General features: G+C 35.9%; 1 protein-coding gene across 1 annotated transcript in view; it reads right to left on the reverse strand.

The window, feature by feature from the left end:
* The window catches only part of ITGBL1 (integrin subunit beta like 1), a 142,265-nt gene that overhangs the window by 65,912 nt on the left and 49,713 nt on the right, over positions 1-26,640 (reverse strand). Inside the window, exons 3-7 of the mRNA XM_082073904.1 lie at positions 15,845-15,991; positions 13,319-13,441; positions 9,457-9,597; positions 6,637-6,777; positions 2,316-2,462 (exon numbers count right to left, since the gene is read on the reverse strand). Coding sequence (XP_081930030.1) covers positions 2,316-2,462; positions 6,637-6,777; positions 9,457-9,597; positions 13,319-13,441; positions 15,845-15,991 — 699 coding nt within the window. The remainder of the gene's footprint in view (positions 1-2,315; positions 2,463-6,636; positions 6,778-9,456; positions 9,598-13,318; positions 13,442-15,844; positions 15,992-26,640) is intronic.

Raw genomic sequence — 26,640 nt, forward strand, 5'->3', positions numbered from 1 at the left:
ACAACCTCTCTGGGCAGCCTGTTCCAGTGCTTTGGCACCCTCACAGTAAAGAAGTTTCTCCTCATGTTTAGATGGAACCTCCCATGTTTCAGTCTGTGCCCGTTGACCCTCACCCTATCATTGGGCACCACTGAAAGGAGTCTGGTCCCATCCTCTTGACACCCACCCTTGAAATAATTATAAGAATCCCCTCTCAGCCTTCTCTTCTCCAAGCTGAAAAGACCCAGCTCTCTCAATCTCTCCTCATCAGAAAGTTGCTCCAGGCCCTTTCTTTGTGGAAAGGGAAATCCATGGAGTCCAGGACAAAAACAAAACAAAACAAAACACTACCCAGTAAATTACAGATGATTAGGCTAAATTATATTTTCTCTTTTTCTCTCTAATTTCCTAAACAAAATTATTCGCAGAACTAAAACAAGATACTACATTCCATTTTAAATTTACAATTTTCATGTGAATATTTTTCAAGCATGTAATGCAGAATCATTTTTTCCTTCATCACAGCAGCTGCCTATCATACTAAGTCCTAGATACACATCTGTGCCACTTCCACACCTCACAAGCACTGGTGAACATGTCTTGTTTGGAAGTCAAAGGAAGTTCAGTCAAATCAATTGAGCCTTTTGTTTCAATAGATATTGCTTGGTATTTTATTTGAAAATTTTTACCAACAGATCATTCAGCCAAATGGATTCACCTGGAAGGGGCTTATTTCACTGCTAGTATCTCAACAGGAGAACATTGCTATCATTAATACTCAGGTTTGGTGTTTTGTTTTGTTTTGTTTTGTTTTCCAGAAAGCCAAGAGGACAGATAGAATTACTGCTGCTAATATTGAAATCTTCAAACTCGCTCTTCCCACTATAATTAATAAAACCTTTCAAAATTTAAAATATAAATAGAACAATATGGAACCATATAATACAGAACATTAGAACTTAAGACTTTATTTTTATTTAAATTTAAGCTAGTTTTATGACTATCATTCTTTTCTCTCTACATTTGACTCTCATAGTGCACAATGCAATTAAATCATAGAACTGACTCCAAATGCTCAACATACACAACTTCTAGTGAAGCAGATGAGAGAAGAGCCATTCAGTATCCAATACAAACAGGAAAAGGGTGAGCCAGAATTAAAAATAAATACATATTTTTAAAAAATCAAGTGTCACTGCACCTTTCTTTTAGTTGTAATTCTTGCAGTTGTGAGCAATGAAATGCAGTTAACTCTCTACAGATGCCCATGTTTCACCTAATTTGTAGCTAAAAATTCCTTTAAGATTTTTTAGCAAGAAAAAAGAGATGTAATTCACTGGAAAACTGTAGCCTAACTAAGGAAAAAGCAAGAAACTTTATTTTAATATATAGTTCTTTTAAGAACTAAGCTATGAGCTACTACACATTTTGGGGGGGGGGGCGGGGAATGAAATTATCACAGTGCTCACTTGGGTGGACAGCCTACAATTTTTGACTGTGTTACATAGTATTAGTGAAAGACGGAATTGCAAATGAAATTACATTTAGGGTCAAATGCAAAAATTCAAGAGCAGCTTGCGACCTTTCCCAGAAAATACTTAAGTGGGAAGAATTCATAACAACTTCAATTACCAGTTCTAGCAAAAGTCTGTATCATATTTTCTTTCTTCTCTCTGCAGAAAAAAAACATTTCAAACAGTGACAGATGAAAATTAGCAGGTCTTTTTCCTTCTGAGAAGTTTTTATCTTTTTGCTTGCCATGTGTATTACCATTCCATGTATGACAGTATCTTTTATTAGCCAAAGTTTTGAAAAGGCTACAGTGTCATAAAGAAAGGCTTTCAAATTAAAAGCCAGGGGCTAACTAGCAAACTGCACTGAAGAACAACTGCACTTCAGAAGTCAGTCCTACAGTCATTACTGCAGGTTCTTATGCAATGTAAATCTAAACAACTATTATCACAGGGGGCCACAACATTTTACATAGGCTGAAAATCTCATGCTGGTTTTGTCAAAGAATGCAGATAATAGTTTCATATTTTTAATGTTTAGCAAAGACTTAACTGCATCAATCTTCAAAGCAGCTTTGAAAACCTCCAAAACAAATACTGAGATATGTAAAATAAAATACAAAGCAGTAGATGACAGGAAAATTAGGTGACCTTCGTATTCATCTCCTCCTTTCTCATAACTCTCAAGCTATGCAGGTGTGATTCATGCACAGTAAGCCAAGAAAGTTCACATTTTTCAGCACTAGCAATGCTGGACCTCTGTAAAAATTCTTTTAATAGGAGTACATTTCAAGGGCATGAAAATTCTTCCAGAAATTGACTTACCTCTTCCAGAGCAAGGTAAATTAGAATTTCCTTGGCATTTCTTAGCACTTTCCTCAACTGACAATGGACAAGAACGTGGATGTTCACACTTCTTCCCAGTCCATCCTTCTTTACAGTCGCACCTTCCACAATTACACTGTCCATGACCTTCACAATGAACATAATTAAAGATCAGCTTCCATACTGATGATAGGTTTTAAAACCTCATGATTAGATGAACTTTATCAAATTTGTGGTTTCATTAAACAGTCAGACTGGCGAAAAATACAATCAACTCACTATATCTACTTTTTTCTGACAACAGCTCTGGTCTATCATTTCATTTGAACCATATTTCCTTTCAATTTTTTTTTTCTTAAGGTAAGCTTTGCCACCCCCCACACACACCTCAAGAGAAAGGGTGGAAGAGAGCTTACAAATACACATTTCCTCACTGTCTGGAGAAGTGAGGCTGTCATAAGGCAATATTTCTTTTACCTTTATGTTTTTCTTTTTCTAGCACATTCGCAACATATTCTCTAAGTAATACATCTTTTATCTACTTATCATCAATGTGAGCCACTAGAGATGAGCAATGCTACACCAATTCCAAGTCTCAAACCAGGGCCTTCTGCTAAATAGTCACGTATAAATAATAAAATATTGGACATAACCAATTCTCATTTCCATAGGGCAGTCAGATGTGGTTTTGACATCTCATTAGCTAATTTGACTCTTCCTGACCATGTCTGAACATATCAACATAAATGCAGCTTTCATTGTGCAAGTCAAGGTGAGGAAAAGCAACTGAAGTCCATAGCAGCTTTTTTGGAAAGTTTCTTTAAAAAAAATTTGACAGCTAAGAAGTTAGGGGAGAATCTCTCCTTAGAACTTAACCTGGAAAGCCAAACAAACAATCTATTTCCTCCTTTACATGAATGCTAACACATCCAGACCAAGAAAATCCAAGCTAATTGCCCAGCTCCCTTCATCATGAGCCTAATGCTCTTTGCATAAGGCAGTGGGATTCTGGCAACACAAAATATTCCTTGCACTGGATGAGGAAAGCTTGAGCATCAGCAAAAACTTTCCTTGCCACAAAATCAAATATTTTCATGAGCTCTGACAGGGGGTTAGATCTTCTCTTACACTTTTCACATAGTCATCACTCACTGGACACAGGACCCCAAAGCATCTCTCTGATTTCTATTTTTCTATTTGTCCATTCAGATTCTTCTTGAAAATCATAGCAACACAGAATTTGTATCTTTCTAACTGTACTTGCATTTTAAGACTGGATTATATTATATTTCTAAAACATATACATTTATTGTTCACAAGGAGAAAGATGGAAACAAGCATTCTACAAGTTATCAGAGCAGTTCCCAGATCACATCTTATTAATTTCATAATAACAACTTCTCTTTAAATTAGTTACTTGTTTTAATTTAAAAGCATTAGAGATCTCCTCTTCTGTCTCTTGCTTTCATGCATACCTGTGGAGAGGTTGCGAATTGGACATATGTTCCCTGATCCAGATAGATACTCTTGTGAGATGATGTTGTTCTTTCATATAGTATTTTATTGTCTAGAGCCACAGCAAAGACATGATGAGATGTGGGAATGTAGGAATTTTCTTACAGAAGCCTGTTTTCTTTCTATGTCAAGTCATGAAAGCTATTCTCTCTTTAAAGGAAGAAAATCACTTCAATGTTGTGAACACCTCTGAAAGAAAATAATTCAGTAATATACTGGACAGCACTTCAGACGTTAAAAGAAGACATCCAGCTGCCAATATGAGGTACTACAAATTGACAGTCACCCCAAGCCATATGAAGCTTCTGGAGGGAGCTGCTGTTGTGTGATGTTAAATCCTTGTGGCAGGGCTGCCAATTTCTGTCATTTGTAGTTTATGAAATAAACATAGCATTTCACTCACTTACAGTAAAACTCTTTACATGTAAACATGATTTCCTAATATTTCAATCTGCTACTCAGGACTCATGTCTCTACCTATTAGGTAGGCAGAACAAGACAGGATCGGTTTTGTATCAGCTCTGTTTAATGTAGGTTTTAAGAAAGCTGTATTATTTTCCCTAATCTGACTAATCCATCTTGGATTCATTCTAAATCAATGTACAAATAATTGTGAGACAGACTTAACACTTGCAGACTTTGTGCACTAATTTATTTCACATAAACAAATAAAAAAGCTGTCCAATGACAATTTTGCTAGTAAATCTTGGATTCCATTGCAGATTCTGTCTACCACAATAAACCAAAATTAATACTTTGCATTTTATCCATTTCTGAAGAAGTACTAAACAGCAGGTCTATAAGATGTTGTTCACACTGCTTCATGCAAAAATAAAGTTTTGCACAATCTAGTTGAGAAATGCACACTTACATGGCCAGCTAAGGCTAAATTAGGTTTTTCTAAAGCATAAGGGAAATGGAAGGGATAAGAACAAGAAGCAATACTAAAATTTTTGCTGATTAGATAGAAAAATTAAGCTATACTTCAACATGAGTTTTAGTTACATGAAGTAAGCCGTGTGAGTACCTCCTTTTGTATCTCTGGTAAGGTTTGCTCATTTACAATTATGTCTGTATAACAAAGAAGACTGTATCAGTCCTTAATCTACTGTCAAATGGCAATATCTTCTCCCTAACTCTTTTGCAACTGTCCATATTTTCTTACTCTCTGCTTTCTTACAACCATTACCACCCTGAGCAGCAGAAGCACTGATGGCAATAATGTCTGGGACAGAGGGAGTTTAAGCCCCGTTTAAGTGATGCAGCTTGAGCTGCAGATGTGACGGGTTTGCTTTAATCTAATCAGGTTTGAAACTCTTGTGTTCACTCTTAACAACAGAACACATTTACAATGTTGTTTTTTAGCTTTATATTCCTTAGCTAATGCTGACATTTTGATCTGTCCTTGAGTCTAAACACATACTCAGCAACGCAATAATACATTGAAAAATTGATAACAGCCCAAACTCAATCCTCCTGCTGCTCTCATGATGGCAGTTGCACATCCTTCCAGCTTATTAATTAAATAAACTTATAGAACATTTGTAGGCGGCTGAAACAGCAGCAAGCAAATGAATTCACTGAAGGTTTTTAGAAATGCTTCTTTTTTTTCTTTTCTTCCTCCAGTTTTGTTAGCTAGCGATTCATCAATATTTATTAAAACAAAAACAAAAAACAAAAAACAAACAAACAAACAAACAAAAACAACAGGTGAGAAACCTTTTGCCTTTATAAAAGGCAAAGAAGAGGCTAACAATTTTATGTATTGCGTTTGTTTCAGCCTTTTGTACCGATTACAGACAACTCCTATGATCTTTCCATGAGGGATCTCTCATTCTAGCAACAGTAGGAAAATATACCACATTATTATTTTCCTTGATGTGACTGCATTCTTCCTATTATTAATTAGGCCAGATCAGATTTCTACAGGATGCATTAGAGCTGACAACTTGTAATCTGTCGATTCCTTTTGAAACCACCCTCACTTGTTTTTGCAAAGTTCCCATGTGCACAAATTGCATGCTGTGTATTGCTCAAAGTCATTCTCTCCTGCCCTATATTAGCCTCTGTAGCAGTTAACGTGCCAAATTGTATGCGATGTCTTGCTCAGAATATCAGTGTCTGTTAGTTGATATATGGACCATCAATCTAAATACACCATGAACCTTAGATGGACTTGATCGACTTCAACTAACTTGAAAATAATGCTATGAAGTACAAGTAGAAAATAAAAGGAAAGTGTCTAATAAGTTCAGTCAGTGACGTGTAGCTGGACCTCACATTCGGTTTTCCACATATTGATGCTCTACTTGTTCTCAGGCCAGTTGGTATTCTCAGGGTACTGTTTTCCATTATCTCACTTTTCCTCAATTTTCTTCCTCTTGCTTGTCCTCTCCCTGCCATATACCATAACATAATAAATAAAATTTGATCTAAAAAAAATTCAAACTTAAATTTCCTCAAGGAAGGATATATAAGTTTCAACCATTCTCCAATTTCTGTTAGGCTACACTGAAGACAGGAGTATTAGAGGGGAGATAGGCACATTAAAATATTTCATATTTGGTAAAAGGACAATTTAAAAAAAGACATGTTTTAAGGAAGCTTTGGAACCGGAAATGTATTTTTTCTTTACAGAATTATATCTTTTAATTTGAAAAGTCCACACTGAAAAAAAAAAAATAAAGCTTGGTATATTTTAAGCTAGGAAAATGAAAATTGGAGCACAAAGGAAGAGCAAGATCAGACTAATTGGATGCCTTTGTTAGAAAACTATACATAAATTCCTTTTGAATATATTCCTTACCTGAACAGAAGTCATCAGAATATCTATCATACACCGCTTTGCAGTTTCTTTCATCACACTCACAAGTGTCTCCATGAATATCGCCCCAGTCACCAGTTGGGTCCACATCATGGCATGTGCATTCCCCACATACACATGTGCCTAGGAAAGAGAGAAAAAAAATGACGAAGATGATAGAAGATTAACTGAGCAATTTAGAGTAACAGTAGTTTGATTACAGAAATCTACACTTATGAATTTTCTGTTCTCACAGGACTGCAATGTCAAAGCTGCAAGTGTTAATCATGAGCGTATGCTCATCTCCTGTGACTTAAAACCTTCTATAATTATTTAGTAGTAATACTTTATACAAACAAGTTGGCTTCCTTATCAAGTTTCTTTTTGCTGTTGAGCCTTGTTAGGAAACAAAAGAATAATGCGGTGCATAAAACAGTCACAGATCTTTGATGTCAACAGTCTGACAATAATGACAGTACGGAAGACAGTAAAAATCAATGCTGTTTAAATGACTTGGGCTGGGGCAGAGTTGATAATTAATGATTGTAAAAGCATAAACATTTAAACTGGAAGGAAATCCAAATTCTAATCCAGTTGAAAATGCCTAGGAGGTCGTTCTTTACCTAAGAAGAACATCAGCACAAATCTACATGAAAATGATACTTTTTCACTTCTCCCAAGTCAATTTTCAGGGCTATGCCCTGTTGTTTACAATAAGAAGGGAAATGTGATATATGACAGTGAGAGTAATTGGGCACAACCTTACCAATATAAAGATAATATGCACACTATTTACTTAGGGAAAGTCAGAACAAAGTCCTTATTCAGAAGTCCAAATACGCCTCAGGACTGTACACTCACTACTTTTTCTGGGATGCCAACGGGCACAATGCAGCAGCCAAACCTTACAGATGCGTGCAGTTCATTTCCTGGAGAGCAGCTTCACCTTCTGCTGCTCCACCAAAGCCTCTGTCTTCTTATTCAGATTACTCTGATTAACATAATGCATTTGAGGACAAGAAGACAGGGTGACTAAAGAGTACTTATATATGTGGGCACATTCTCTGGAAAGAGAAGGTCTACATAATTGTGCATGCATGACAGTTACATGAAGCAGGAAGAGATGCTGCCATGTTTGATTTGTGCTAAAGCCTTTAAGACAGCCCTCAAGAAATTTGCACCTGATTATTGATACTTTCACAATACGGTGACATTACTGAAGGAGAAGATCCTAATAACAAACAAACAGCAACAACAAAATAAACCATGCAGATGCCTCTGGAGAGTGATTAATCCTCCCAGAAACAAATTCAAAGTGAATTTGGATCAGTTGTCCTGGATACTGCATTGCAAAACACCATCTCACCAAAGTTTACAAAAATCAAAAGCTTGCTGGTCTCAGCTGGTTGACTGGACAGTTGGTGGAAAGATAGAAACAATTTACCCATCTTAGTGCTGAAGGAGACTGCACAGCAAGGTTGGCCTCAATATTTAATTTTTAGAAGGTTCCAGACTGACAAGATGAACTGCTCCTCTATCACAAGATGTAAACCACAGAAAACTGGATAAATAGGACTAAGGAGAGTAGAAATATTGTGTTGGAAAGCAACTTTAGGTAGACAAAAGGATATATAATTTTTATGTGGATAAACACAGAAATACAGGAAAGGTAAAATAATGTAGAAGTATCCCATTAATGTATCTTTGTGTAGGAGTTTGTAGTTATTCAGAATATCAGATATACTATTTATACTAATTTCCTTCCATTACAATGTAAATTTAAAGAAATACATTAAAAATTCAAATTTGAACAAGAAATGGCTTTGACAATAAATTATTTCACAAGAAATCACCTTCTCCATGCAACCAAAGCATCTAATCTGAAGCCACTTCCATATTCATTCTGTTCGGAATTACAGAAAAATGTTTACTGTTGAGGTCCCAAGACTAAATGAGCCTACATGATCTCTTTATTTGAGCGAAACTTTCAATTTCCTCATAATTAAGATAAGAGAATTTTCAAAATGCTCTCAGGATAATTAGATGTTCACACTATAGCAGGTTTGTCATAGAGATGTTTTTTAAGAGAGATATCTATGTGACTTGCATTTATGTTCTACTGTAATTATTCTGTATTATTGCCAAAAAAACCCCATTTTTTTAACTCTTTGTTCAGTGAAGCCAAACATAGAAGCTAGTGAAAAGGAATTTTATTTTGTGGGTTTTTTTTCTTTTTTAATGTTAAAATTATACACAAGTATAAGGTAAAATTTGAGTTCTGAGACTTTGTGTAAATAAAACCTCATGTAGTTAGAAATATTGTGTGAAATCTATCTTTCCAGTTCCATATGCATTCCACAGCATTGATACTGAACACTTCTTAATGTTTTTTACAAGTTGCAGTGGAAACTAAAAGCTTTGTGTTTTCATTTTCCCTATCAAATTGTGGGTCCTCGGTCTTCTTTAAGAATGAACTGGTGTATGGTCCTGTTGGCACCAATCCATTCAAAGTCAAAAATCTGCTAATACTTTTATTTTGTGGGATAGGTCTCTCACCAAAGATGTACTGACACATTATCCTGCTCAGGATAGGATGAGAACAACTTGGGTCAGATTAATCCAAACCCAGGAGTGGATACATGTAAGGTTATACCTAAACACAAGTATCTACCCACTCACTTGGAAATAAATATCCATATTTGAAATAAATGAGAACTAGAAACTATTAGGAAACACAACCTATGTCCTAGTACAGAAAGTGCATATTGTAAAACAAAAGCAAGATACATAAAGATGTGTAGAAGGAACGTGTGAATGACACACCTCTGTTGCTGCAGATTTTGCCATCTGGAGATGTGCATCTTTTCTTGATCTCCCAGGGGGTGATGTCACACTGGAATTCACATTTATCTCCATGCCAACCAGCCTCACAGTAACAGTTTCCACAGTAACACTTTCCATGGCCTTAACCCAAAACAAATTTTATACAGTGAGAAAGTGGCAAGTTTTTAAAAGGCATTAACAATTTAACTGTTTTGATCTTTACTTTTAAAAACTTCTAGTGTTAGACTCAGAATAGAAAAAATGTATATGCCTACATAAAGACAAAGGATATTTGAACTACACTTTTCGCTGAGTCTGTTTTAGAACACGTTTTCCTTTAACCGCAGATTAAATCTATTCAATAAACACCAAGAAAATAACATCAATATTTTTATATTTGTCAGCTTAAATTTTGAAACTTTATAGGTAAATTTCAAAGATGGTAAATGCAAGAGCTTTAAATGCTACAGTAGGACAAACTTGCCCACCATACTCAGCATGTCTAATAAAGCATTGTGTGCTCTTGACACCACAGATAATCCCAGCAAAGGACAGTTGAGTCATCTGAGGTTTGATGAAACCAACTCCTGAACATTTTGATTCACTAAGGTACTTCTGCCATGTGCTTCAATAGCACAAAGCATTTAAGTAGCTGCAGCTCTTACTAATCTTAAAGCCAAAAGCTAATTCCTTACTAGAAGAATCACAACGAGGGTAAGGGAAGACTTTATGACTCTCTACAACTACCTAAAAGGAGGTTATAGCAAGGAGGCTGTTGGTCTCTTTTCCCAGGTAACAAGTGATAGGATGAAAGGAAGTGGCCTTAAGTTGTGCCAGGAGAGGTTTAGATTGGATATTGGAAAAATTTCTTCACCAAAAGGGTTGTCAGAGAAAGGAACAGGCTGCCCAGGGATGTGGTTGAGTCACCATCCCTGGAGGTGTTTGAAAGACATGTAAATTGAGGACATGGTTTTAGTGGTGGACTTGGCAGTGTCAGGTTAACAGTTGGACTCGATCTTAAAGGTCTCTTCCAGCCTAAACAATTCTATGATTCTATGACCTCCTCCTTGTTTCCCTCTAGGTATGTTAAGCTTAGTAGGCCTGATTGATTATCAGAGGCTACTCAACTTGTATCCCTAACTACCAAGAGTGTGAATTTAGACCTGTGGAATATTTTTTTTCCTGTTTTTACAATTGCATGTGGAATTTTCATTACAGTTGTTTGGTTACATGTGAAAAAAATAACAGCAGGTAAAAATACCATCTTGCTAAACAATAAAAACAGTCTGAAATATTGCTTTTTATCAGAAGGTTGTTATTGAACAGTGGACAAGAAATAAAAGGGACAATGGTGAAGGAGTAAAGAAATTTAGTCTACTGGCAATTTTTGCAGATTAAAACATCACTACCTCATTCTTCACTCACACTTGTATAGTTCCAAAACAAATATTAATTAAACTATACAATTTGCCACTACCTCTTGTCCATGACTGAAGACAAAATCACTTCATTAGAGTAAAAAAAAAAGCCTTAGATGAAAAATATCAGGATTAGAATTTAATTTGCTAGAAGCCATAATATTTATTAAAAATAAGCTGCAACTCAATTCCGAAGTTTATGTAACCTCAAATAAAAAGAAGTGATACAGTAAACTGACTGATAAAAATCCAACTGAGGCTTGAAAAGCTTGATACATCTTTGTAACTGTCCTACCTAGGAAGTGAATTGCTTAAAAAAATGCAGTGCCTTTGTGAAAAGATTAAAATGTGTGATATCCATATCTTAGCACAGCATTGTATGCTTTTCCAGGATAAAATCCCAGCTTACAGCTGCAGGCATTAGAAACATGTGCATAAATAGAATATTTTGTTTTTTCACTAGTTTCATCCTCCTGAGTTGGCTTTCTCTGCAGACAAAGAAAATCTTCAAAATCTGTCTATACCTTCATGGGCAATAAAGTGTATGTAGCAACCAAGCTGGTGCCACACAAACTGGGAAAATACACCAAGCACTGTTCAGGTTCACTGTGTCTGTGGAGAGCATCCAGGGGCCATTGCTATTAATAGCTTTCTTGCTTCATAAATAAACCTATACTTCATAAATAAACCTAAAGGATTCCTGTGGTGGGAATCCTGTGGAAGGAAAGATAGAGGGTATCAGAGGAGGCATCAAGATGGGAGAAGGAAGTCATAATCAGACAGGAGCATAGAATCTGCTCTTTCTGCGATTAAATTATGTACCTTCCACCTTCAGTTCATATGCTGTCCATTTTTTCTGCATAAGGCCTGGTTCAACATATGGTTATGTACTGCAGAGGTCTCTTGGAAAGTAAAGCAACATGTAACACTGAAAAACTACGTGCATAAGCTGTTTAGATTACAACAACCTAACCAAGTCAAGCTCAACATTAGTTTATATTTACTGTAGAAGGCTGCAAACTTTACTTAAGGTATCAGAGCTTTTTATACTGATTTATCACAGACCTCAGAGACTGGAAAATATTATCCTTTGTGTCCCTTTCTTTCAGCATCCTTTGATTTCTGCATTCACATAAACCTAGTTTCTTTACAGAGATGCATCTGGTCTGTTTTGGAATATGGCACCATTGGATGAAACAAGGGGAAATAAAAGCTAAGAAAAATATAATGATAAAAATCAGCAGTAACACAAGTGGGGAAAAAAATCTGAAAATAGCAGAAGGAGAATTTACTGGAGCTAAATGAATGTTAAATTTTTATCATATTTGGTACCATTTGTAAGGGTTACAAGCAAATTAATATAAATTGGATCATTGGTACATACAAATTATTGCCCTCCACTAATTTTATTTTAGGCAATTACTGGAAATATTATAGTCTACTCCTGGATTTGGACTCAGAGGACCATTTGTTTACTCTCATTTAAAATCCCTGTATATTCCTGTAAAAAAGAATGTTATTTTTTCCTTCAAAGCATCTTAAATACACAGAATTTATTTTGTTCTCTGTGTAAGGACAGAGATAAAGCTATTTTACACAAGTACTCTCTTTATACACATACACATGCAGACTACACACTATTATACACACTATTATCAGAGTATGAATAGTTTAAGAGCAGTTCTGAATCCTCCTGTATGCATGCAGACACAGTCTGCATGTGTACAGCTTGAAAAATGTTTGTAGCACCTTCTAACCGAAGTGCTTGCCTCCCTGGTAATATAGGCAACAACATTTATAATGCCACGAAGGGTGTGTATTACACAGTATCCAATTGTCAAATTCCTTTCTTATAATGAAATTAAAGCACAGATTGAATTTTGGTTGCTTTTCTGTCTATCAGCAGAGTTCACTCCATCATATTCCTTTGCCTTTCCTACCACAGATGCATTTTTTTCTCCATTCATTCCTTTCCCTTTTTATCTCCTGAATTGCTTCAGAGTTCTCACCCTGCATTTACTCTTGTTGTCTTTAATGTTTGCTTCCTTGCCAAAATTCTTAATAATCTATTTTTCTTTTTTCTTCTTTTTTTTTTCTATGTCCTCCATTTGTGCCAAAACATTTGCATTCCTTATATCCCACCAAAGAGAGACACACTAAGCTATGAATTGCCTTAGTGAATTACCTTGTATAATCCTGTTTGCAATTCTTCCAAAAAGAGAAGGATGTCACAGGATTTGTTCATTCTTTAACCTTCTGCTTAACTCATTTTTGTATCTGAAATTCCCACTTCCAATTTGCAAGCTAAATTCTCACAGATATAGTTACCTATATTTCAAGTCATACATTCAGTAAAGAGATTTTGTAGGTCCATACAAGTAAATGATTTTACAACACCCTGTATTAATCTTCACAATTCTTCTTGTACTCACTAAAATACATACCTGAACAAATCTCTTCTGTCTCATCATCTATGCATTCTCTGTCATCACATTCACAAAATTTACCATAGACCAGTCCATTTCCTTCTGAGATTGCACATTTACACCTGCCACACTGACATGTGCCTGTAAACATTTAAGACAGTACTCAATGACTGCAGTTTATGGAAACAGTTTCACTAGTTCATCAGAGATGGTACATATTTTATTTCTGAGAAGTCTGAAATCTAATAATCATCCAGCCAAATAAAGACAGACACAGAAACAATCCATATCAAAAAAAAATGCCTAATCTTAACTGTAAACAGATGCAACATTCAGGTGGTTGTTTCTTAATAAGCAGCATCATCTTTTCCTAAGAAAAATTCACTCCTACAGTTGTCTGACTTCATACACCTGAGGTATGACTCCAGCTTTGGAAATTATATCTTCTGCCTACTGAAACAATAAAACTCCATCATCTTCTCAAGAATGAAGCCTGGTTTTGTCCAGTTCTGCCTGTTACAGGAGAGTAACAGGACACGGCTACCAACAACCTGAAAATCTGTCCACCTAACTTTTTCCTTTGCACTCTGGTCTCCAGTTCCTTTTCTACAGTTATCATCTGATGATTAAGATTTTGAAAGTACAGCCTTGGAGAAAAAGCCAGGTATTCAAAGCAAGGAAACACTGATGAGGAACATCTGCATGAAGAACTTATGATCAGATGTCAGGAAAAAACAATCTAGAAAGCAATTACCACAGCAATACATTAATAATAAAAAAAAAACCAAGCTAATTGTGGAGAAATACATTCATAGCATTATTAAACAAACCATAAGTATTATAATAGTATACATCAATAATTCTATGACATGTAAAAGCAAACAACAAATGTTGTGATATTTACTTAAACTCTTGGTAGTACACTTTATTCACACTTTGTTTTCACCTGTTTGTTGCTGTTTGCCCACAAATAGCTTCTTTTTTTCCAGTCATATTGATGTCCACATTACAAGTTATTTCATTCATTTGAAGACTTCTAGGCACCTCCGTAAAAATATTTTGTTATTTCAGGACTTTGACCCAATCTAAGTTTTTCTTCAGTTTGTGGGTGATGGAGAAAAGATTATGCCTTTTAAGAAGGTTAAGAGATATAATAAATAAACTTGCTGATTTATCACAAGCAGGATGGGTTTTTCCATGTCAGACCGGCAAGTGGTTTGACAACACAGGTCTGCCTGAGATTCTCCCCCAACAGAAGTACCCCGAGGACTTCCAAATGCTGGTTTCTCTTTACAACATAAACCACAACAGAAAAGTTTCTGACATGAGGAAAAGAGAGACATGCAAAGGATGGAAATGGGTTTGTAAACCAATTTCTCTTCTGCCACCTCTGGTCTAGTGGCACATTTGCTTCTTGGTTTTTTTGAGTAGGGTTGCCCCCTCACCTCAGGGCTACCTCTCTCCATCACCCACCCTCCCAAGCAAAAAAAAGCTGGTTTTGTTGCTCCCAGGGAAGGAAGAATCCTCTCTTTTCCCTCAGAGAGTCTATCTGGCCTGGAGTGCAGTTGCCAGGGGAAAGCAAGCAACTGCCTTGTGCCTCGTTCTTCTCCTTTTGAGTATTTTCTAGTTTGGAAAATAATGCATGATAACATGTAACAGCCATAAACAAACATATTAAGGAGTTACACAGTCATAAAAGCAAAAATACTATAAAATCTATTAGACACAAATGTATTACTATGCCAGTGTATAAAGCATCCATTTTCCATACTCTATCACTTATTAAAATTGTAAAGGTAGAAACTTTTGCAATACCATGTTAACTGGGGCCCTGTGATCAATGGGCTTGAACAAGCTGTTTTAGCAGCCACTGGCGTCAATATGATAGCAAGTATAGATTTAAAAAAAAAAAGAAAAAAAGGAACTTAATTCACAAGACTCAAACTCTTCATTTTACATCCATACATATTCTAGCAAACATTGTTATTGACATGAAAGTCCTCCAAAATAGAAGGTTTATGAGGATATTACACAACTAATTTGCAGAAACCATTTTACATTTCACCATTACAAGTGAAAATGGAAGTACCCCATTAAAATGATTCAGCAGATCTTCCACAACTCTCTTTAATAATAATTGTTACAAGTCAAAAGCATCTCAAAAATTGTACAGCTTATAAATGTCCTGGAAAAATATTTGCAAGTGTCATTTCTGCATGCTATAAACACAAAAGCAAAAAAATACATTGCTTTCTGTGCTAATGCCATTACCACAACCATTTGATAGGCAAAATAAATGACACAGCTGCAGTTTCATCAACCTAAAATAGCTATGGTTAGAGTACTAGACATTCTGAATCAGCGTACATCATATGCACAGGAAGAGGCCTATAGGAAAATTAAGCATTTTAGTACACATACAGTTCTTTCTCAGTCTCTTTAAGCATACTCTAAAAAATTCTTAATTAGAAAAGAAACTACAGTGATTCTCAAGATAACACAGGAAGAGCATCAAGCCATCAAAAGCAATAAAAAACATCTTACCTGCACCAGAACAGATGATATCTTGAGAATTCTTACACATTTCATTGCTTTTCTTCCGTGTAAGATTGCAAGTAGTTGGATACTGACAAGCTTCACCATACCAGCCTTCATCACATTTGCACTTCCCACAGTCACACTTGCCATGGCCTAGCAATGGAAGGGAAGAGTGTGTCAAGTCTTTTTTTTTTCATTCAGAAAGCGGTATTTTTCTAATCCAGTTTTTAAAATAGATTCCATCAATTATAGTTTTAAATGAATATGATTAACAGACTCACCTAATATAGCTCATACGCAATTAAAAATAGAAATTAATAAATATGACCGTAAATATGAGGAGACACAGAATCACAGAATGGTTGGGGTTGGAAGGGATCTCTGGAGATGATCTAGTCCAAACCACCTGCTAAAGCAGGTTCACCCAGAGCAGATCGCACAGGAATGTGTCCAGGCGGGTTTTAAATGTCTCCAGAGAAGAAGACTCCACAACCTCTCTGGGCAGCCTGTTCCAGTGCTCTGGCACCCTCACAGTAAAGAAGTTTTGCTTCATGTTTAGATGGAACCTCCTGTGCTTCAGTCTGTTCCTGTTGCCCCTCACCCTGTCATTGGGCACCACTGAAAGGAGTCTGGTCCCATCCTCCTGACATCCACCCTTGAGATATTTATAAACATTGATAAGATCCCCTCTCAACCTTCTCTTCTCCAGGCTGAACAGAGCCAGCTCTCTCACCATGGCTTTGAAATCTAATCTGTGTGATTTTGGTAGGTCTACATATGAATGCTTATTTTAAGAAGGAATAAAGGACCAAAACATCCTGAATGAACAATGGGCTTTCTTCTTTCATCTCTTTCTCATTCCCATATTTGTCTACCATTAACTATTATTAACACAAAAAAACTCCAACTTCAGCCCAAGGATCCAGGATTAGCTGTTACGATGCACGCCCTGTAAAGGAACATGGAGAGATCAAAGTACAGCACAAGCAGCAAGTTCCTCATGCAACAGCCCCTACTGAAAAGATGCAAGTTCTTTTTCCTGAAGCCTTCTCTGGCTACTGGTTCCTCCAGCCCTCTCCCACACGCTTAGATTCTGCTTGACTGATGCTGCAAAACTGAATTTTCTCTTTAAATATTGACAAAATATTGGCACTGTAGTATGTCTTTATACTCATAGAACTGTATTTACTTATGATTATTTGCCAAGTGTGAAGTATCTTAAAGAACCAATGTGACTGCTCAGCCTATTAGGACATGGTATGCTAGGCTTCTATCAGTTGAATAATACATTGTTTAAAATCTGTAGTATATCTAATAGCATGAAGAATTTAAAAAGTAAGGAAAGTTTGTTTTTAAAAATTCTTTAGTTTTCTTTTAAAATACCCAAATATGCGGATGAATTGGCAATTTACACTATTTGTGTTGTACGTTAAGTATCATGTTTCGAATTAAATTGAAGGTGCAAATTTCTCTCACTTAATTCTTTAACATTCCTTTACAATTTTAGGTCATAAATGTGAAAGCAATTCCAAATATTTTAAACTAAAATATTCAATTTTAAAATAAGTACCATTCGAATGTATATCTGATTGACAGAATAAGATTCTCTTCTAATCACTACGTCTCAAAAATAGAATCTTATTGCAGTCTATTTTAAATGCATGTGTTGCCTGCAGTTAGAGTCAACTGTCTGAAAACACGAACCCAGTCTGCTCCCAATAAGAAGGAATTTAAATAACTATTGTAATAAAAAAAATTTAATGAGAAAGAGGAGTATCTTTTGTTGCTCAATAAAATTTTGTTTGACTCTCAATATGGTCCTAAGACAATATACATTTCAATAGCTGAAAAAAACGTGGTTCAAAAACATATGAGAGATTCATGTTAGTTCTCACTTTAAAATAGGGGTTGCTACCTTTAAAATTGCTGAATAATGCCTTTTTTGTAAAGGAAAGGGAAAAGAAAAAAAAAAAAGTAGGGTATAAAATATATAATAAAAACCTACTCTTGTGATTACTCTGCTCCACTGACAGACAACAGCATAAGCCATTCCATAAAATGGTGATAAGTCATAGGATAGCTCAAAAAACTAAAGACAAACCATAATCAATTTCCTGTCTTTTCCTTCCTTTCAAGGATACGTATCACAATGACTGCATTTTCCATGGTGGGCACTCTCATGATTGAACAGTTTGATGTCTGCTGGTGAAGAAAAGATGCTCTAATAACAGGAGGACTGATTTTCCTTTTCCCGTGTTGAAATGACAGAGGAAGGCAGAAGCCACTGCTGGTTAGTACTGACGGTTCAGCAGCGCCAACCTCTCTGTTAGAGATGCATTAATCTAAGTTATGGTGCATAAAAGAAAAAAACAACTTTGTTTGAAATTCATACAGCCTGCTTAAAGAAAATGAATAAACGACTTCCATGAGACTAGTCATACAGAGCAGTTTCTTGGCTTTGTTTAACAAGAAAATACAAAAAACTGCTATTAGTGAAATTAAACTGAGACAAACAATGGAAGACTTCTTGCATGCAAATGAAAGCGACTATAAGGAATTTGACTATAAGGAATTTAACTAATATGAACTTGTAAGATTGTATTAATGATTTTCTAATTGATCGCCCCCTTAAAATATCCTAAATTTGCCGATATTTTTTTAATTTGCAAAGCAATGACAATAATGCACCCCAGCGTTGGGTGAGAGCACTATATTGAAGAGTAAAAAAGCTGCCTGCAATAGCTTGTATAATTCACTGTATCTTCCCTGTCACACAGATGATGCAGTAGATCTGCAAGTCAGTTTGACATAGTAATCCTCTTCTTGCTTATTTCCTACATCCACATGTACCAATCTTTTGGTCTTCCTCATGGCAAAACTAGTGATGTGATGAACTATAAATGAAGTATGTGATAGGCTGTAAGAAAATTAGAGAGGGTACAAAAAAATTTCTAACTGGTATAAAATTCCTTTCAGAAAGGTTTTTGTAGGATCCCTTTTTTGCATATAAATTTCTGTATTATTTAGAAAGCAAAGAATATTGTGAAAGAGTAAATAAGGAGAAAATACCACTATAAAAGCTGTGAGGTGATGCTGTAACTTTCTAGAAAATATATTCTTCTAAGTTGTATGCCCAGGTATCAGAAGATGTGACACAAGAAAATGGAGCTACAAGACCTGCTAAATAGTTGGTCAATAGTTGGTCAATAAAGGTATATCTCAGAGTAAGTGACAATACATTCATTCAATTTTTTTTAAAAATGGGTGTAAGATCAATAAATGCTAAACATAAATCAGAATTTCACTCTAAAAAATCAGAAAAATAAGGGAAATAATGAAGACTCAAGGAAGTGCTAGAATTCCTTTAAGAAAAGGACTGTGGCTGTGGGCTGTGAAAAACTTGCAACTTCAAACATGTGGAAAAACCTTTTATAAAAAAGAGCTCAATTTCTAACTAGATGAGCGGTCACCTCAGAGGGTATATCTGTAGTATGCAGAAATCTTGTAGGGTGGAAAATGAAACTAATATGCAAGAAAAACTGTCAGATGTCAGAAAATATATGGAGAAAGTGAGAACAGAAAATGTTAGGCAGGGTCAGAGCTTACTAAATGTACTAAATGTACTAAAATGTACTTTCATCATCCAAATAAAAAGAAAATGAGGAAAAAAGTGATTTCACCAAGCAGCAAAAAGCAGTTAAGATTAAAGATAGTTTACAGACAGTCCAAAACAAAATTAATATGGGGATGTTGACTACAGTAGCAAATGCAGTGTGGCTAATGATACAGACTGAGGAAATGAAAATTACTCATCTAAGATGAGAACAAAACAAAGACATAAAACTGTTTTTAAGGAAGTGTCTAGACCAGGAGGGTGAGACCCCATCATCTTCACATGAGAGTACTTAAAATACTTGCACATGAAAGGACAGCTTAATAAGGAAGTCTTTTAATGAATCTATCAGTCTGGCAATCAAATGTCTGAAAAATGAAAAGCCTAACTTTTTTTTCTTTTAAGAAAAAGGGATGCGCATGATCCAGGCATCATAAAAATAAGTGGCTCTGACCTCATGAGCTGTGCAAGGATTTGAAACAAATTGTGAAGCACTGCATAGCTAGAGACACCGAGGTAATGAAAAATGGAATATAATGAATAACAGCTTTATCTCGAAATAGAGTGCCAAATTAACCTGGCATCCCTCTTCATAAGATAACTGATACTTTAAGAAAAGGAACACAGGAAGTCTAGCTGATATGATCATGTATATTGAATACAATGCCACTTAGGAAAAAATATTCTGGATAAGGTACTGTAGAAATGTAAAAGAATCACAATTCAGTTTAAGGGTACAGAAAAACATTAGGACAAAAAAGGATATTAATGGGATAGAAGAATATTACTGCTGATGTTTCAAATTATATTTTTGGAATCAAATGTAGTTTATCTATATTGATATAAAAATTCAGAGTATGCTAACAACATTTTCTAGTGACACAAATGTGTAGGCACTCAGTAGAAAGGTGAAAACGGAAAATCGTAAAGAATGAACTGGAATGACAGTCTGAAGGACTGAAGTAATAAAAGTGGATTGAAACCAGAAGAAAAAGAGCACAGGGTCACACACTGTGGAGAGGGAGAGGATGGCTTAGGGTAAGGCCTCCCCAGTTGGAAGCAACAAGAAGAGCCTGAGCGTATAGTCATGTCAGCCATGGAAAGATGGTGTAACTAAGTCTTTAGCTGAAGAGAGTCTGAGATGTACATGTCGAAGACATGTCAGTAGGGACTGAAAGTGGTAATAAACCTGCATTTGATGTGCTACACACAATGTATGTATAATGGACATGGGCCCAGTTTATGCTGGAAAATTACCATTAGGTTGCTAAACCTCAGAAAAATGAGTCAAGTTTTCCAGGGAAAACACTTGTCAAATTTTAGCCACTTGCAAAGTTGCAATAGGCTAGGAATTAAAATATCTCAGTTGAAAGATGGCAATTTAAACCACAATCATTTGGATCTGACCACATGCTTTTGCCCTTAGACTCATAACTTCATTCTAAGTCCACTCTAAAAATGCTTTTCTACTACGTCTTTGCATATCTATAGGCCCAAGAGCAAAGACAGGACGGTAAAATCTCTGACAAGAAGTTCTGAATCTACATCTGAACTGTATGCATTCAAGGCACCAATTTGGAAGCCTGATTTTGCTGGGATCCATCTGCGATCCATCATGTGAGACAGGCACCTCTGCAGAGTGACTCAGGTCCTGTGTGGGCTGAAGAGTCCTCTGAGGTTGGCTGTCTTTCTTCACTAAACTACTCAGAACCATACGATGATTGAACAGGATACACAAACCTAACTGGTGGGACTTTGGAGTTTGGTGCATCGATAGATATGTGTGCATGTTTGTTTTTTATTTTTTTTCCTTCTCCACTTATCTGTACAAAAATCTATGCCAGGTTTGAGATATTTGACACATTTTGAATAAAAAAGGAGAAGGATATCAGCTTGCTTGTAAGTTGAACTCTATCACTTTATGAAAACAATTGTATTATGTAATTATTGGGTAAAGCAGAAACTGAGTTTGAGCATTGCTTCCATTTCTCTGTGCCTGCAGAAATCGTAGCATACAGCAGTATTGTTGCTATTTCTGTGCCTCCCACTGGAAAAGATACTTTCCACATATGTACCAGGTTTAGGTTTAGATTTTTTTTATTTCCTACTAATGTTCACTATGGCTGAAAGATCTGCCACATCCTGGTGGTTAACTTTCCATAGGCAATGCAAAGAGTCAAAACAGATGACTTTTGTTACCTACCAGGCTCTTGCCACCTAAGAGCATGTTTGAACGTATGCATGTCTATGTGTTGTGATTATCTTGTCTACTGAGCCATGAAGGGGCACAAAAACACGGAGTCCTTAGAAACACTTAGCAGAAAAGAAAAATAAGAAAAGACTGATCTTGAGGTTAAGTCCTCAAATTGAAAGAAAGGCGACTGGGTTCAACACTTGGATCTGTCATTTTCTGGATAACCTCTGGCAGAGGACAACATCTTCAGGCCTCCAAGAGATGAGCTTAAATTCTCTTCTTTATAAAGCTGATGCTGATAATCAACTTTCTCATAGAAATTTTCGCAAGGACAAGTTTATTGGTGTTTGAGAGCTTTCAGATATTATGTATGATTAGAGACAGTTTAAAAAACAAACAAAAAACAAAGGCAATATGATATCTTTGAAATCACACTCACCACTTTTCTCGATAAGGTGAAAAATTACCCTGTCTCTGGGCAATTGTAAAACTATAATTGCCCTGTCTACAGGCAATTGTAAAACTATAATCATGTGCTTGTTAAACTGCAAGGACCAAGCTCTTAAATAAATCCTTGGTTCATTAAGCCAAGACTACTGGAGATACTGCCTTTGTGTGGTTGTGCAGCATTAGTTATAGCACAGTAACTCTTCCTACAGAAGTCTCTTAATGGAGTACAAAGATCCAGGCTGTTTGACCAGACATAAAAATACACTCAGATGTCCTCGCTGTCACTTATTTTTAATAACTTAAGTCCAATTATTCTATGTAAGAACATAATTGGGGGTAGTTCTCATTTTAAAATTGTAATGGAATTAATTTCCTGCAGGCAGGTGAGATTTAGCATAAGGATTCCTCTCTATAGTATAAAGCCAGCCATCAGAAGGAAATCAGCAGCTGGCATGGTAATTGAATCAGGCTCATTATTATTCATTTTTAGCAACCACTGAGTGATTCACGAAGTGCTTTTCAAATCTAAAAAACACTTCATGAAATAGCTGAAGAAATATGAAGAACTGGTTGTTATGGATTCCCACTTTAAATTAGGATGTTAGGTAGGAAGGATGATTGAGTTTTAAGAGTTGAAAAATTTGTGAAAGTAATAAATTAAAACATTTTTCTGCACTCTCAACCTAGACCAGCACAGTGAAGATGTTTTTAATAGCTCTTTCCAACTGGATGGCTTTCTTTCCTGCAGTTAGTGAAGCAGATTCTTCTACTTTACATCAATGTAAAACTAGTGAAAATAATTCAGGTTACACTAGGATAAGATGAGCAAATGGCCAAAATAGTTGCACTTGGCAATCTCAATAACTATGCCTTGCATTCAGCTGAAGCATATCTTTTCAGAATTGTTGGAGTTGCAGTTTCTGAAAAACTCGTTGTGGTTTTTTGAAAAAAAGAAGTTAACATCAGTACCTTTTATTTTTTTTTCCTATGTCAATATGCTTGAAATGAATCTCTGTATAAGGCTGGGGTCTTAGTTGTTCATGTTGTACCTCTGATAAAAGTCAGCCATCTTCTAGAGCTTTGCAGTATAGCCTAGAGACTCTATCCCTACTGAAATTAGGTTCAGCAATGTGTGGGTTTTCACAAAAGTACTGGCTCCTCATTCACATCCCAATCACTTGTTTCTCTTCTTATGCTGACACCATGAGGCTAGAGGTTAAGGGGCTAAGGGGACTGATTTGACTTTAGAAATAACGCAGAAGGAGACAGGGGCAAATTTGATGGAAAAGAACTGCCTAATGGCAGTAGACCATTTCAAGTGGATTGTGCCACTCAAGCCTCTTTATCGCCAAACCACAGCCCTGATAAGAACTGCAGCAGAGATTTTCAAAGCAACACAGTAAGCCCAGAGGGCTTTCAGGAGGAAAAGAAACTTATTTCGCAAAAGGCTATTAAAAATGAAACAAACAAACAAACACAAACCACCTTTGAACTTAGATGTTCTTACATTAAGCAAATGTAAGTGCTTTTTTAGGGTGTCCAGACCTTGAAGTAACCCAGAATAATGGATACGAACATTCAGCATCAGCTTTTGGGCAGCCTGGGAGGGCGACTGAGTCACTGTGACAAGAGCGCACAGGGCCTGTAACACAATTTGCCTCTCAGCTCTCTTTAGTGTTTGGATTCTGCCCCCACTCTCCAGCCCTTTAAGTCCATCTGAAATGGGTTTTTAGAGTTAAAACACAAAGTGGTAACAAATCATCCTGATTTAGTTCTTACTGGATGCACTTTAACAACAAACACATCCAAATGGTGTTAAACCGTAATTCCAATGGACGTACAGATAAAAACAAATGAAACTACTGCATACACTTGTTAAAGGAAAAGCCCTCTGGTAGATAAAGATAATAAATAAATAAATAAACAAATAAATAGTCCTATTTCACTTGTGCTACATTTTCAAGGAATTGCTTAACGCAATGTTTTAGTAAACAAACATTCAATAGTGTTCTAACAGCAAAAAATCAATCAGAACCCACATTACAATACAAAAAATATGCCAGAGGTGGGCGTGTGGGCGTGACTACTAATGTTTAATTTTCCGGTTATAAATCAACTATCTGTAACAAATATTTCTATTACATGCACTCTTCAATATTATTTCTAGCAATACCCTTTTTGTTCCATGTTGACATAAGTATATTAATACTTCAGCGTATTCTCCATCACTTGAGTTAATGTGCATACTGTAGTTTTAAAATCTTCTACCAATATCCCAAAACAAATTGTACAAACAAGTTAATTTTAAAGTACTATTGCTAAATTAGGAGATGAAAAGTATTACTGTTTGCAGACGAATATTTGAAGAAAGCACTTAAGGTTCACATCAGCAGCACACATGACCTGTAAGTAATATACTCTCATTAGATAAAAACTTATTTATTACAGTAATAGAAACAGGAAACTATGGATCAGATCAAACAATACTTGAAAATCAGTGTATTTAGAAATGGAAATAGGTTAGAAAATTAAGCTGGAATATAAAAAAATAAATCGAAATGTTGCCTCTTGGGGGGTATTTTAGACACTAAATTTATTATGCGATATCAGTAGGAAACCTTTTCTAGAAGTAGAAAACACCAGACTGTTTGAAGAATTCAGACATCTACTTAATTTCTGCAAGATAGAGGATAAAAATGATAACAATTAAAAAAAAAAAATAAATATATATATATATATATAATGCTCTCCCCTACTGTGACTACAGTTATCTTTTCTGTCCAAAGAGGTCATCATGCACTATTTTGCTTAGTCTTGAAATTGAAAACTACACTTACTGTTAATTGCAATTCCACTGCCAAGATTAGGATTTATATTACAATAATACTTATAAAAGACTTTAACTGCACACACTGGTCACAGGTTGTTTTTAATATGTACAATTTCTGAAAGAGGCCAAGAACAATTTTTACTCCTTTACATGGTTCATTATTTGTTCAATTTTTTCATTTTTTTCTCTCTCACTGTTCTGTTAAGTAGTACCAGTCACAGCAAGAGACAGATCTAGGAGAGATGGTCTCCTATGCTCTTAAAACTTCTCTGCACACGACCTTGTTTAGAGCTCTTTCTACATCTCCATCTACCTTCTCCTGCTTAAACCCCCCACAAAAGGCATTAGAAATCAAGTTTTCAGCAAATATGTATTAAAGCAGTATAATATGGAGGATCTAATCCTACAGCGCTTAATGGGGATGTTTCATTAATCACAGAATTTTTAACCAGAATAGCCTACCGTGGGTGTCCAGACCTGTCTCTTTTATCCTTTTTGCCCATTCCAGTCAAAGGAGTTATTTTCATTTTAAATTACATTAATTTCTACTTAGTCAATACGAATTATCCATCTGCTAAAGACTAGCCTTTTTTTAGTTAATAGTGTCAAGTTGCACAAGACCATATAACATTCGGCAAGTTCAGTTATTGGTAAGGCAAGTGATTTTTGTTTTACAACCATTTTACAGAATAAACTAGCTAATTGCAATCTTCATACTTTACATTTCATATTACAGTCTCTGAAATATTCATTGATATAAGGTATCAATGACATATCCATTGCTGTGTGTCACGACTCGATTTTTGTTTTACAACCATTTTACAGAATAAACTAGCTAATTGCAATCTTCATACTTTACATTTCATATTACAGTCTCTGAAATATTCATTGATATAAGGTATCAATGACATATCCATTGCTGTGTGTCACGACTCGAGAAAGTAACAAAATGACATAATCACAGAGTGGTGGAGGTCAGGAGGGACCTCTGGAACTACACTGGTCAAACCCCTGCTCAAGCAGGGTCACCTAGAGATGGTTTCCCAGGACAATGTCCAGGCAGCTTTTGAATATGTCCAAGGATAGAGACTCCACCACCTCCCTGGGCAACTTGTGCCAGTGCTCAGTCAACCTCACAGTGAAAAAGTGTTTCCTGATATTCAGAGGGAACATCCTGTGTATCAGTTTGTGCCCACTGCCTCTGGTCCTGTCCCTGGGCACTGAGCAGAGCCTAGGTCCCTCCTCTTTGCACCCTCCCTTCAGGTATTTATATACATTGATGAGATCCCCCAAAGCCTTTGTTTCTCCAGGCTGAACAGCCCCAGCTCTCTCAGCCTCTGCTCACAGGAGAGATGCTCCAGTCCCTTCATCATCTTTGTGGCCCTTTGCTGGATTCTCTGTGGCAGCTCCACATTTCTCATGTACCAGGGAGCCCAGAACTGAGCACAGTCAGTTAAAACACTTCAGTAGGCCATTTACTAAAATGGAAGTATTTAAATAAAATTTTCATAATATAAAATTTGTTAAAAGTAAACCTCAAGGGCTTGAAAACATAATTTTAGTTAGTGGGGAAGAGAAGGGAATGGCAGGAATAAGAAAAAAATTGAAGAGAATAAAACATTTTTATTTCAGCTACTTGATTTAAATGTACTGTGTTCTGTTAGATTGCTTGCAAAATTAAAAAATAAAATAACATTTCTTTTTTAATATTAAAA

Source organism: Streptopelia decaocto (genome assembly GCF_964273445.1).
Source record: "Streptopelia decaocto genome assembly, chromosome: 1".
Taxonomy (NCBI): domain Eukaryota; kingdom Metazoa; phylum Chordata; class Aves; order Columbiformes; family Columbidae; genus Streptopelia; species Streptopelia decaocto.